The 15,564-nt window shown below is 35.9% G+C and overlaps 1 protein-coding gene across 1 annotated transcript; it reads left to right on the top strand.

Moving 5' to 3' along the window:
- On the top strand, nucleotides 1,289-4,009 carry LOC107624199 (syntaxin-121). The gene is made up of 2 exons (XM_016326682.2): nucleotides 1,289-1,945; nucleotides 3,228-4,009. Exons 1-2 carry the CDS (start codon nucleotides 1,417-1,419, stop codon nucleotides 3,581-3,583), a joined length of 885 nt encoding a protein of 294 aa, XP_016182168.1. The 5' UTR covers nucleotides 1,289-1,416; the 3' UTR covers nucleotides 3,584-4,009.

The following is a 15,564-nucleotide window of genomic DNA, read 5'->3' as shown; positions in this document are numbered from 1 at the left end:
TAATAATTCACCATATATGAATAAGATTCAAGATTTCAAATCAATTGCTATCTTTGGTTGTTAACTTACATGCACGCTGATAAGGATTAGATTTTTGAATGATTTATCTGAATATTGCTATAGATGGCAATTGATTATAAATAAATTGAGATAAATAAATAATTAAATATCCAATGGGAGGCTAACAACAAAGACACATAGGAAACTTCCTCCTTGGCGGGTACACACACAGGATATATAGGAGAGGAGAGGACCAAACTACTGCAACAGATTTAACTACTACTATAAAGTAATTAACAAGTAACCGGAAAAGTTTAACGATAATCCTCTAGAAGCGTACCAATTATCATAGCCCTTACCCTCATTCACTCCCCTTTCGTTCTATTCTGCGTATCCGCACACCAAACTTCTTAGGTATTTCCCCTTTTTACTACCTTTCCAATCAACTATTTGTCCATTCCATAATAATAATATCATGTTTATCGTGTAAACTGTAAAAAATAAACTATTAATTATTCGTATAAAATATATATTAAAATATAAAATATATATTAAAAATAAATTAAATAATATATATTTATATATAAATATATAATATAAATTTAATTTTAATGCGTTGTTAGTATAAAAAAGTACACAGTATATTTAATTATGTATCGTCACATCAGTATAAATAATTATTTAATTACTTTTTACGTTGGCTGTGTGAATAGTTATCTAAAAGAATAAGGTAGCATTTGTTTTAAAGTATTAGGACGGAAATTAAAAAACCGTAACTCAATATCTATGTTTATTAGCCTAGAGAGTGGTACTAAAATTTTAGTATTTGTCTCAAAATTTTAGTATTTCTGTATTTTAAAAAAATAGGGGCACAGGAGACTGAAATTTTTAAGGATCGATACTGAAACTTTAATAACATTTTATACTTAAAATATTCTCATTTCAATTAATTAATTCCAACTTTACTTTTTGTACAAATTAAATTAGAATTTCATTCTTATTTTAGTCTTTGTCTTCTACTTCACCAAATACAATTGAGACTTATTTCAGTATCTATCTCTCAATCTCAGTTTATTTCAGTCTCTATATCTCTTCCAATTAAAGGTACAATTTATTTAATAATTGAGTTTTTATTTATATATAATATTTTTATAATAATATAATCTTTTTTTTTTCAGTTTGTATCCTCTTTCAAGTCATCATGTACATGGGTTTGAATTTGACCTGGTCCCAAATAATTAATTTTTCGATTTTTTAAATATGTACCGTAGTCTTCCATGAATATAATTAGAAGCGAGCGGCAGCCCATAAAAATAAAAGAGCCCAATATCGCAGTCCATCTAATTTCCTCTTAATCTCCATTCAAAGTTTCTTTCAAACACAAGAGAGAGAATAATATCTTGAAAGAAATTAAAGATGAACGACTTGCTCTCTCCACCGCGGGACAAGAACCAGCATGTCATCGAGATGGCCGAAACGACGCCGTCCGTCGAGAACAACCTCAACAAGTTCTTCGAGGAAGTTGAGTCCCTAAAACAGGAGCTGAAGGAGCTCGAGAACATCCACAACAGCCTCCGAGTCTCCAACGAGAAGAGCAAGGCTCTTCACACCGCAAAGGATGTGAAGGACCTTCGCTCTCGTATGGATGCTGATGTCACCACCGCCCTCAGGAAGGCCAGGGTCCTCAAGGCCCGCTTGGAGGCCCTTGACCGGGCTAACGAGGCTAGTCTGTCCGTGGCTGGCTGCGGGCCTGGCTCTTCCTCTGACCGGACACGGACGTCTGTGGTCAATGGACTGAGAAAGAACCTCAAGGAGTCAATGGAGAGTTTCAACAAACTCAGAGATCAGATATCGTCGGAGTATAGAGATACCGTACAACGTCGCTACTACACCGTCACCGGCGAGAATCCTGATGACAAAACCATTGACCTTCTCATCTCTACCGGTAATTAGCCCCTCTTTCTTATTTTCTTTTTTTTTTTTAACTGCCTACTGGGATTAATCATGCCTCCTGATCAAATTATTATTATGATTATATTATAAATTACTTGAGTTTATTCTAAAGAGATAAACAGAAGTGAATATAATATTAAGGAGAAGGAGAGAAATAATCAAATAACTAATGAGATTTTTAAATGATTTAAGGTGGCTTGGGATTTAGGTGTTACTTTATTTAGTTAGTTTTAATATGTGTGTATTTTGAAACTTTGAATTCTTTAACAAGCCTCACGGAATGAAAGGATATCTGGTTACTACTTACTATTCTAGGAAATTTTAAATTTAAATAATTTAAATCCTCTAAATTTTAAATTTGTAGTTTAGAGGGTAAAGTAGGATTCTACTCTTGAATAAATCACATTTTACTGTTAAAATGAAATTCAAACTTTAGAAAATTCAAATCCAAATTTAAATACTTTGATGATTTTGAAGTTTGGTTATACTCAAATTAAAGCGCGAGCCTTAGAGTTTCGCATGTTAACTGAATACGGAGAAATTCTAGCAGGAATAACTAAGGAGTAGTTTCCGTTAGTTATTTTCAATTAAGAAGGAAAAAAAATGTTAAATTCATTTTAGCATACATGGAATATCTTACACCACCATTTAAAATAGTACAAATCTTAAAATAACACAATTGACAACAATTTAAAAATTCACCCGACGGAGATAGATGTACTATAGAACTACATATCATATAAATTCTAATTTAGTTTAGTATGAAAAAAAAAAATCAGATGTACAAAATACGAAAAGATATACAGAAAGCTCTTTTATTCTTCCATCACACAAGACTTCAGCATTTTTCCTTGGCATTTTCCACTTTAACAACCACGTACTTTGTACCACATTCCCCAAATTGATTTTTATATAGTACGTAGAATAGTTTACTAAAAAAGTTTAACTACACGTAAAGTTAAATTTCGTTACACGACAAAATTAAACTAGAAGCCAAATGTCTTGTATAATTTAGATGAATTCTAATATGACTATAATATGGTGGATACGATGACTGTGTAAATATATTTAAAATTAAAATTATATTTTTTATGTTAATTAATTTTAGTGAAATTTACTGTAACAAACGTAATATAGTTATACTATAATGATCAATAATTTTTTCTGGGTTTGTCTACATCAATGCAAAGAATGCGGTCATTATTATGATCTTGCGTGCATTATTTATTATGATGATTATGAAACAAAATTGCATAACATTGTGGTGGATTCAGGTGAGAGTGAAACTTTCCTCCAGAAAGCAATCCAACAACAAGGGAGAGCGACAGTGATGAACACAATTCAAGAGATTCAGGAGAGGCACGGTGCGGTGAAAGAGATAGAGAGGAACCTGAACGAGCTTCACCAGGTGTTCTTGGACATGTCAGTGTTGGTCCAAACACAGGGTGAACAGCTCGACGACATTGAGAGCCACATGGCACGTGCTAATTCGTACGTTAGGGGTGGTGTACAGCAACTCCAAGTTGCTAGAAAGCACCAGAAGAACACCCGCAAGTGGACCTTTATTGCCATCATATTGCTTCTCATAATCGCCTTGGCTATAATTCTTCCCATAGTTTTGAGAAACTGATGACTCACAGAATTGAAAATATATGGTCAAATTGAATGGGTTGGTGTTGTTAATAGTGCTGGCTGGCTGCGAATGTGGAATCAATCAAATGTCAAGTCAACTCAAGCCACCTTGTTGACCTAAACGTCTTTGTGATTATCATTCTTTTCGTTCTCGTGTTTAATTTTGCTTTTCCCTTGCCGTTATTTATTTTTTTATTTGTTTTAGTATTTGTTTGAGATTCTAGAATCATTTGACGTGGGAGAACGGGGGCACTTGTTCATGGAAAGTGTGTGTTCCGCGTTCCACATATTTTTTTCTTTTTTTTCTTGGGGTGGTATCTTATAGGAGTCATTCATGTACATATGTTTAATTAAGTCGGTTTATTGATGTTGCTTTTCAACGACTTTATAGTTTATACGATGTGTGGTCGGTGAATTACCATTATATCTGCTCATATATTGAGTCAATTATCAGTGCCAAGGTTTCTTCTTGTTTATATGTTGGTAATTGTTCGTTTGTTCGGGTTCTTCTCGGATCGGGTTGAAGTGGTTCCTCAACAGATGCGAATGGGGGTGACAATGGGTAAAATAGGGTAGAATTTTGATCTAATCTTAACCCTACTCATGGGTTGAGATTTTCATATAAACTCAACCCTATTCCATCCGCAGGCTGAGAATATCCCAACCCTAACTCTATCTGCTCTTAATCTGCGGATATTCGACCCTACCCACGAGTTACAAAAAATATACAACATTATTATATAACTTGATGATAATTTAAAATAAAACTGATTTTTATGTAAAAAAAATATTAAATTATCAATTAATGATTTTCTTTTAGTGGTTAAGGATCTTTTGCATTTAGTGAGAGGTCTTTAATTCAACATCCACTTAAAACATATTTTTATATAAGTATATAACATAAACATATATAGAGTGCGGGTTGGTCGGATAGGGTTGAGACTCAACCCGCACCCTACCCGATCCGCACGAAAACCCTATCCGCACCCTACTCTACCCGCTGCGGATCGGGTTGACAACCTACCCAATCGGGTGGGGTCGGGTTGGGTACCCGCGAGTAAGGTACATATTGCCACCCCTAGATGCGAAGGAGGAGTCGGGACCTGAGCACGAGTTGGAGGATGGAGCCTGGCAGCAATGTTGATTGGACGGCCAGTGAGACCACCTGCAAGAACATTTCAATATCTAAGTCAGAGCTCGTACAAGAAGACAGCTAATTAAAATTAGAAAGAGTGACTAGAGAGAAGTAGGTTCCTCCCGATTTATATTCTGTATTCGGGTGGACCTTTTGTGACGAAACCCACCTTTCTAAAAATTTTTACTAGCTGTCCAGGTTCTTCATGACAAAAGAAGTAGTACATAAATCATCTACTAAATCGAGTCGGAGTCACGTCAGGTCATCGACTTGTAACCGAACCCGAATCGTTGGTGGATTGGGTCGGAACAGTAATAAATCATTATCATTAAAGTACTGTACTAGTACTATTGTTCAATCTTTTTAAGTTGTTATTAAAAAATATATAATTAAGCAAGTTTAAAACATGCGCGGAGTGAATTCTATTGAGAAACATGAGATATGATATATCATGTAAGTGAACTTGCTAAACAATCTCTGAAATTGACCAGTTGAATGAGTTGAACAATGAGTTTGGATCCCTGCTTATATTCAATCTAGTTCTATAGATCACCCAACAGCATATATATTTCTGATTCAAGTGATTCCATAAGAAGGCACTTTAACTTAAAATAAAAACAATTAAAAAAGGTTGTCATAACATTACCAAAAATATAATTTCGGGTTATGGCTTATACTTATATATAAATAGAATAATAGATTTCACACCCAATTTAATAGGAAAGAAAAATGTATCAGGTTAATGCGTAAGTTAAAATGACTAAAAATATTTTTTGTTTTTCATTTGAATAAAAAATGAATGTTTTTTTTTTTAATTTTTAACTGTATAGTTCAATAAATTAAAGAATAATTTATTATGAATCTAAATTTATTTAAGAATTTATTGTTAATTATTGTATACATAAAACAATAATCAAAACACTTACATTTTTTTTGTTTAAATCAAAACACTTACACTTATTTAAAATGAGTAAATTTTTTTTTTTGGTAATGTAATGGGGCTGTTGAGTTTAAAAAACTTGAATCTAATTAAAATGATAATCAAACATTATTAAAATATTATTTAAAAAATTATTAAATTGTTATTTGCTTTCAATAGGTTATTTAATATTTTTGTTAGTGTGCAGAAAGTTTACGATTGGGCCAAATTGAATCAAGTCTACTGTGATTAAAGTTTGTTTAGTCTTTAAGCAAAATTATTTCATTTTAAGTGGCTGAATTTTTAAAGGGATAGTAAAACAATTGGGCTAAGAAGCTAATACAAAGTCCAAGTCAACATTCTCTTGGTCCAACATCATTATTGATCTAAACTAGAAGAAGAAAGAAATGGATCAAGGCTTGGTTCAGTTACCTACTCCCTTGTGATTGGCATTCAAAATTCAATTTGGTTAAATGCATTCCTTAGTAACCGAAACTCAAAATTAAATTGAGTTTATTGTGCATTGAAAGCTTCTCTCTTCTCTCTCCTCTCTCTTGCTTTCGGTCATGTCAATCCATCAGAGAAGAAGATAGAAAAAGCTATCAGAAGAAAAAAGGCTATGAAATAGAAAGGCTATTAAAGATCTTTGCTTTAGAAGGAAATATTTTGGAAGATGACTTCAAGATTTTGATGCCAAGAAAAGAAATAATTTGCCTTGACGAAAAAGCAAATCTAAGTTGAAAAAATTTAGTTCCATTTTTGTTCATCAAAGAAAAAAGATAGCCGCTATGCTACACGTAGGAAGAAGCAAAAATAGAAGGCAAGAAGCTATCTTGGGTCAAAACCATATCAACGATCAGAATCCATTCTTGGGGCCAAAGTCAAGATCAATGGCCAAGATGGAAGAAGCTTGAAGAAAAAGGGTGAGAGTGATGAGGAGAAGAAGGTGCTGGGTTAGAGTTTCAACTTTGGAAGCTTCCCCTTCTATATTAAGGGTGAACGGCCAAAGGTTGAGATCAAGGAGAGAAAGTGAAAGCACAGAGTTCTCATAGCTACCCGAGCTTCCTGAGTTCTTCTCCTTCAATGGTGTTCATTTTGTTTTCTTTTCCTTAGTATTTGTCTGTCTGAGTCTCATGGTGAAAAAGACAAACATGGTGAGGTTTGTAAGAAAAAGCCAGTGAGAAGAAAAAGAAAGTGATCAAATTAGAGAAAAAGCCAGAGATGTCTCAGAGTTTCTTTGTACATCTATCTGTTGTGTTTCATGATCCTGTGGGGATTCCCTTGCAAGTTGGTTTAGCACTTTGCTGTTGAAAGCTTGGTTTGAGTCCAAGTCAAGTTTAGATTGTGGTTAGAATCTGGATTTGTCCCAGATAAGAATGGGTAGTTCTTAGGGAGAAATTGGTGTTTGTAATCCTGAAAAAGAGATAGTGAAATTCCATCATTGTTGTGATAGAGACTGGATGTAGGCCACATTGCACCTAGTGGCTGAACCAGGATATATCTGGTGTCAATTCTTCTTCTCTACTCCTTTCTCTGTTTCTGTTAACCAGGAGACAAAAACAAAAGTGTCTCTCAACTCAGCACGAGACAAAACAAAAGTGTCTCTCAACACAGCACGAGACAAAAGTAGACAAATCTCCTGAAGTTCCTTTGAAAAATCAGAAATTAATATTCAGCAAAAAGGGGTTAAGATTCAACCCCCCATTCTTAGTCACTGATTACCATCAGGGCCTAAGCCCAACACAAAAAAGAAAACTAATTAATTTGACTAGTGGGTCTGGAGACCCTCCAATCTTGCTCCATGAGAATTTCTAAATTTAGCTCAGGTTTATCAATGAAACTATATCCAAATGGTTTGTTCAAACTATGCTTAGCCATCCAGTCGGCATAGGTGTTGCCTCCCTTGAGAATATGCAGAACTCTAACTTTCCAGGATTTTGCCAACTGATTAAGCAGTCTAACATTTTTTTTGACGGGTTGGATAACCAAACTAAACTAAGACCCAAGCCTAGAATAAGAAACACAACTCCTAATACTAGCTCCCTAACTACTCGATTGAATTGCTTTCCCTCCCCTGTAACCATACTACTATAAGGAAACACAATTGACGCTAAATTATGAGACCAAATAAAAACTATGGATCTGCTTCGAGGAGTAAAATCACGGTACGAGATGCATAACAATCCAGAGTGTGGACGATCCAGAGCAGGAAGCTGCAACTCTGCTATGAGCTTGAGTAGAAAACAGGAGGCAACATTAGAGACGACTGTGAAACCCGTCGCTGAACTGTCTCAGACATGGCGCCACTGATGATGGAAAGGTAAGCCTAACTTCTCATTTCTAATTATCTCTGCAATCTGTTTGGGCGGGTTAGATGGCCAGTGATTAGTTAGTTGATTTTGCAATTTTAGAAATGCCAAGGTGTGAGTGATAAACCCCATTTGCAATTTCTAATTCACCTTGATTCCATTAGATGCCTTGATATGTTTGTTAAGTGATTTTAGATTTAGGAGGCAAAGATTGGATCAAGGGAATGAAGGAAAAGCATGTAAAAATGGAGAACTCATGAAGAAATGAAGGAATCGCAAAAGTTATCAAGCCGACCTCTTCGTACTTAATTGACCATAACTTGAGCTACAGAGGTCCAAATGATGCGATTCCAGTTGCGTTGGAAAGCTAACATCTGGGGCTTTGAAATGACATAAGATCTGCTATAGTTACATCGCGTTTAAAGGTGCACACGCGCATGGTACGCGTACGCGCCAATGGTTGCACATGATTCACTTAATGCAACTCGTGGCCAGCGAATTCTAAGGCATTTTGGGCCCAATCCAACTCATTTCTGATGCTATTTAACCCAAGAATTGAAGAGGGATGAGACATCTAGTTAGTTAGTGAGTTTTATTTTAGTTTTATCATGCTTTAGTTAGTTTCTAGATAGAAAAGCTCTCTCTTCTCTCTAGAATTAGGAGTAGGTTAGATCTAGATTAGGAATTCTTAAATCTAGGTTAATTTCATGCTTTGATTTACTTTTTCTTTTGTAGTTCTTATTTTTCTACATCTCTTCTCTCTAGTTTAGCATTTAATTCTTGTAATTCTCTACTTTTATGTTGATGCACTTTTGTTCTTTCCTTTTCTTTTTAATGCAATTTATGTTTTCATGTTCCTTTATTGTTCATTTGATTTGTTGTTGTTTAATTCCTTGCAATTGAGTAGTGTAAATTTACTTTCCTTGCAATTTTACTATGCTTTTCTTTTATGCCTTCCAAGTGTTTGATAAAATTCTTGGTTGGATTTTAGAGTAGAATTTTATGCTCTTGGCTTGGGAAGGTAACTTAGGAACTCTTGAGTTGCTAATGTCCAAGTGATTGACGATTGGGAGCCATTAACTCTAGATCTCACTAATTGATTTGGTGGAGAACTAGGACTTATGGACTTGGATTGATATAGCTCACTTGACTTTCCTCTACTATTAGTTAGGGGATGACTTAGTGGGATTGATCCTTACCAATTCTCATGTTGTGGTTAGTGATAAGGATAGAGATCCTTGACCACCAACCTTTGCCAATACCTTTTTAGTTGTTAGTTTATTTTCATTGCTATTTACATTTCATGTCTCTTATCCCAAAAAACCCCAAAACATACCTCATAACCAATAACAAGATACTTTATTGCAATTCCTAGGGAGAACGACCCGAGGTTTAAATACTTCGGTTTATAGATTTTAGGGGTTTGTACTTATGACAAACAAATTTTTGTATGAAAGGATTATTGATTGGGTTAGAAACTATACTTGCAACGAGAATTCATTTGTGAATTCTAAACCGTCAAGAAACCCAATTCATCAAAATGGCGCCGTTTCCGGGGAATTGCAATTGTGTGCCTTGTTATTGGTTATTCTATATATGTGAATATTGTGAATAGCTTTATTTTTGGATTGCTTGTTAGTTTTTGCTAGTTTTAAGACTTTGTTTCATTAGCTTTTGTTTCTTATTTTCTCTTTTCACTATGAATTCTCACTTTGACTATGAGTTTGGTTCTAACTATGTTGTAGGAAATGGGAGCTACAATGAGAATGTGTATCAAAGATGGGACAATCAAAGGTGGGAGGAGCCATATGCATATGATCAATCTTCATGGCAACAACCTCCACCAATGCACTATGAAGAAGATCTATTCTATGATGCATACCAATCCAATGGCTATGGTGAATCTCCTTGTGACTTTCAAGAACCACCACCATATGAGTCATATCCTCAACATGAACCTCAACCACACTCACAAGCCTATTTTCACTAAACACCCCCATATGAACTTGATCCATATCCACCATACCAACCACCTTTTGAACCACATGAGCCATATATGGAACCACCATTCCAAGATTACTACTCCCAAGAACCACCTCAATATACACCACCACTTTACCAAGAAGAACCACCTTCCTATTATGAACCCTTTCTCCAAGACAATGAACCCTCTTACCCATCCCAATCCTCAATGGATGAAATCCTTGGCCTTATACTTCAAGGGTAAGGAGAAATGCAAAGGGAGACACTAGAATTTGTGGCTACCTTGACCAAGGTAGTAAGCACTTTAGCCTCCCAATGCTTGAGCACTCAAAGCACTCCCATGGTCACATGTGGAGAATTAATTGAAAAGCATAAGGAGAGATTAAAAACTCTGGTGGAAAATGAGGGATGTTATTTTGTATTAGAGCAATTGGAGAAGCCTATGATCATTGAAGAAGAGGAAGAAGTGGTTGAAGACTTAGGAGATGCGGAACCTCCTTGGAAACCTAGAGTTGAAGAGAACTTCTCCAAGAAGAGTGAATTTGATGTTGAGGACGAATGTGCACAACCTCCAAGGCATATTCCATATGAAGACTTGGAGGGAATGAAGCAAGAATTGAGTTTCCTTGGTGATGAAGACCATGCATCCATTCTTCTTGGTGGTGAATCCTTTGAATTTGAAGAACCTTCTTCTAAAAAGATGGAAAGCAATGTGGAGGTAGATTTTTCTCAACCTCCCATTTATGATTTGAGTGATGGAGAAGAGTTAGATGAAAATGATGAACAAAGGATTGAAAATGAAGAAGTTTGTGAAGAGGTGGAGGCAATCAAGGAAGAATATAAGGGAGTAGAGCTTGCAAGGACATTGGGAATACCTCTCCCCAAGCCATCACCATCCATTCTTTCATTCAAGTGGGTAAATTTCTTATACTTAAGCTTTATTATTCCCCTTGAATATGGTTTGCTTGAGATGGATGGTCAACTTAGACATATTTGTGGCTTTAAGAGTAAAAGGGAGATGGCTAGTGGTTGGAAACATTATTCTAGGTTCATTATAGTTGCATGTTCAAAGTTTGATTGCAAGACTTGGTGTAGAACTAGAGTGCATGGGTCTAGGAGGATTGTTGGTCACTTTATTGAGAATTCATCTTGCTTGCCACCCGAATGGACCAATAATGATCAACTTCAAGGCGGGTGTGAAAATAAAGTGTGGGATCCTGGATCGCACAAGGAGAATCAATTTTGGGAGCCCCAAGCTTGTGAAGAACTCCATCAACACTTGGTGCAACAAATAAGGAATCTTGGGGCACAATGGAGAACCAAGCATTGGTGGATGTTCAAGGATAGCTTCAAGCACAAGCCACCTTGAGAGGAGCTCCCTATAAGTCCAACTTAAGGACAATAAACAAAAGTGCTAGGTGGGAGACACCCTACCATGGTAAATTCTTTTCATTTCTCCTTTTGTACATTTTAATAGAATTAGTTTAATTTCATGTTGTGTTTAGTTTGTTGAGTTTATTTGGTAGTTTGGTATGTTAAATAAGATTTTAGGGTATTTTGGTAGCTGTTTGGAGGTTTGGAAGGCTTGGTTTGGTGCAAGAACTTGGAAAATTTTTGAAAAATAAGGCACCAACCCATGCGTGCGCGCACCTGGCGCGTACGCATGACCCAAGCATTTTCGCCCATCAGCGCGCACGCGTACATGGCGTGTACGCGTGGATGCAAAAATTCCATTCCCCAGCCAAAAACCCGAGAGTTAGGCATGCACTGTGTGAATATTGGGCCTAAGGCACAAACCAACCCACGCGTACGCGCACCTGGCGCGTACGCGTCCATCATGCTAATTTCGCAATGCGTGCGTACGCACGCTGTGCGCGCGCGCGTCGATAGCGCCACCTGCCCTCCTGATACATTTTCCAGAGAGTTGGGCCAACCCTGGGCTGACACTGTGCCCTGCGCCCAACCTAACCCACGCGTGCGTGCACCTGGCTCGTACGCGCCCTTCGGCCAATCTGCTTATCGGCGCGTGAGCGTGCATGACGCGTCCGCGCCGGTAAAAAAAAAATTTCCCATCTTCCATTTTCTTTTGTCTATTGCATTTGCCTACTTTTATTCTTTACATTTTCATTTTGTTTTTATAGCCTGTTTTTACTTTATTTTTTTTGAGTTTTTTATTTTAATAATGGTGTTGAATTCTCTTACTCAATTGTTGAGAATTTCTTGCATTATTTTGGTATCACTTGACTTGTTTGATATTGATGGGTGATGAAATTTTTAAATCAATGCTTCATCTTGTATGACTCTTGTATCCCTTGTGCATTGATATGAGCTCATATTATTTTTCATGATCCACTTTTTTTCTTATTTGAACTTGATGCTCAATATGCTCTTCATGCTTTGACTTTACTCTTGCATCAAGCTTAATGATATGCATTAGCTTACATTGTTTTCTCACTCACATGTTGTAGCTACCATGTGGATGAGAACCTTACTCTTATTTGGCATTAGCCCCGACCTATGTTCTCTTGCTTTGCTATCTTTATTGTAGGCTTAATTTTTCTTTTTTTTTCTTTCCTTTTAGGTTGGCCACCAAGAAGGGAGAAAAGGAAAAGATTTTAAATGGGACAACAAACAAGTCCACCCGCACAACCCTTTGAAGAAGCTCATCAATTGTAGCAACCCATCCATATTGCTCTTCTTTGCATGCACCGAGGACGGTGCGATCTTCAAGTGTGGGGAGGTCGTCCGACCGATCTCCATTGGTAACAATTTTCTTTTTCAACACCAATGTTAGTTAGTGGTTGCATTGCATATTAGGTTGCATGCTAGTTAGAATTTGTACATATTTTGTCACTTCTTTTTATATTAGGACTACTTGGTTAGGGTGATGATTTCTTTTCCAAGAAACTGTTTTTAGGGCAACCTACCAATTTGAAAATATTTTTGTTGAACTTGCTTGAAAGAATTTATTTTGGAACATGGTTTTTGAGCTAAGAACACAAGCTTGTGAGATTTGAGTCTAATGACGTGGTTACATCTTATAACCACTTATTTTCCTTCTTATGTGTATTATTCTCTTTCTATGATTGTGATCTTTGATTTGTTTGATTCTTTATGTCCATTATTTTGTGTATTCATGCATTTATATGATTGAGGCCATCGTTTCATTTAGCTCACTTACCCAAATAGATTTACCTTTTATCTTCCCTTGTTAGCCAATTTGAGCCTATGATTAACCCACTTGTTCATAATTTTAGCACATTATAAGCCTTAAAGCGAAAAATAATAAATGTCTTTAATTTAGATCTTTGATTGGCTTAGGCTAGTATGTGTGTATCATTCAAATGTGGGAAACTTGGGACATTGGTTGAGAAAAGGGTAGTTTTGTGTTTTTGTTGGTACTATTGGGAATTGGGTACATGCTCATGTGTTAATTAAATGTAAAACCATATGCATTGATGCTTTTGTACATATTTTATTGCAAAAAAGAAAAAAATGTGAAAATAAAAAGAAAGAAAAAATATACGTAGATATAAAAAAAAAAGAAAAAAAATAGAAAAAAAGAAAAAGAAAAGAAAAGTAATAAAAAGGGGACAAAATGTCCCAAGTGAAGCTCAATAAAATCAATGCATATGTGTTGTGATCAAGAAAAAAAATGCACGAGTATGTGAAAAAGTGAAGAATGGGTAGTTAGGTTTGTTTAGAATTGTATAGGTTGCTATATAGGTTAGGTGGGAAGTCTAAGGTAATCAAAGATTCAAATTTCAAGTCCACTTGACCAAATATGCATCCTTACCTTGACCCTAGTCCCATTACAACCGATGAAAAGGCCTCATAATACTTGTATGCATGCATGAAATAAATGTTTTGTTAGATGAAAAACAAATCTTGGAAAGCATGATTAGGAGATAATTGAGAGAATCGACCCTATACACTTGAGCGACTAGAGTGCAAACACTTCCGGTGAGGGTTCGATGCTCAATTCCTTGATTCCCGGCTTTCATGAGCGTTCTTCTTGCAAGTCCACTTGAACTTCATTTTTATATTTGAATTGGTAGGATTCATGAATCGTTATATGATCTTGGCCCTACTTGTGCATATATGTCTTGGAGGATTGATTTATTTTTAACCAAGTAGGTAGAATCATTTTGCATTTAGTTGCATTCATATAGATAGATGCATTTAGGTTATTTGCATTGAATAAATGTCCATACCCCTTCTCTTATCCTTCTTGGTTTAAGCATGAGGACATGCTTGGTTTAAGTGTGGGGAGGTTGATAAGCCCCATTTGGAGGGTTTATCTTGTGTTGAATTTAGAGGATTTTATCATCTTTTCCCACATTTATACAATGAAATAGCATGGTTTTGTAAATTCTCCTTTAATTGTGCTTAAGAGTGAAAACATGCTTTTTAGGTCTTAAAATAGCTAAATTTAATTCACCTTGATTCCATTAGATTCCTTGATATGTTTGTTAAGTGATTTCAGATTTAGGAGGCAAAGATTGGATCAAGGGAATGAAGGAAAAGCATGTAAAAATGGAGAACTCATGAAGAAATGAAGGAATCGCAAAAGCTGTCAAGCCGACCTCTTTGCACTAAATTGACCATAACTTGAGCTACAGAGGTCCAAATGATGCGGTTTCAGTTGCGTTGGAAAGCTAACATCTAGAGCTTTGAAATGATATAAAATTTGTCATAGTTGCATTGCGTTTAAGGGTGCGCACGCACATGGTACATGTACACACTGATGGTTGCACATGATTCACTTAATGCAACTCGTGGCCAGCGAATTCTAAGGCATTTTGGGCCCAATCCAACTCATTTCTGATGCTATTTAACCCAAGGATTGAAGAGGGATGAGACATCTAGTTAGTTAGTGAGTTTTATTTTAGTTTTATCATACTTTAGTTAGTTTCTAGAGAGAGAAGCTCTCTCTTCTCTCTATAATTAGGAGTAAGTTAGATCTAGATTAGGAATTCTTAAATCTAGGTCAATTTCATGCTTTGATTTACTTTTCCTTTTGTAGTTCTTCTTCTTCTATATCTCTTCTCTCTAGTTTAGCATTTAATTCTTGTAATTCTCTACTTTTATGTTGATGCACTTTTGTTCTTTCCTTTTCCTTTTAATGCAATTTATGTTTTCATGTTCCTTTATTGTTCATTTGATTTGTTGTTGTTTAATTCCTTGCAATTGAGTAGTGTAGATTTACTTTCCTTGCAATTTTACTATGCTTTTCTTTTATGCCTTCCAAGTGTTTGATCAAATGCTTGGTTGGATTTTAGAGTAGAATTTTATGCTCTTGGCTTGGGAAGGTAACTTAGGAACTCTTGAGTTGCTAATGTCCAAGTGATTGACGATTGGGAGCCATTAACTCTAGATCTCACTAATTGATTTGGTGGAGAACTAGGACTATTGGACTTGGATTGATATAGCTCACTTGACTTTCCTCTACTATTAGTTAGGGGATGACTTAGTGGGATTGATCCTTGCCAATTCTCATGTTGTGGTTAGTGATAGGGATAGAGATCCTTGACCACCAAACCTTGCCAAGACCTTTGTTAGTTGTTAGTTTATTTTCATTGCCATTTACATTTCATGTCTCTTATCCCAAAAACCCCAAAACATACTCCATA

This window comes from Arachis ipaensis, chromosome B10 (genome assembly GCF_000816755.2).
Source record: "Arachis ipaensis cultivar K30076 chromosome B10, Araip1.1, whole genome shotgun sequence".
NCBI classification, from domain to species: Eukaryota; Viridiplantae; Streptophyta; class Magnoliopsida; order Fabales; family Fabaceae; genus Arachis; species Arachis ipaensis.
This window is presented reverse-complemented; position numbering and strand designations above follow the sequence as displayed.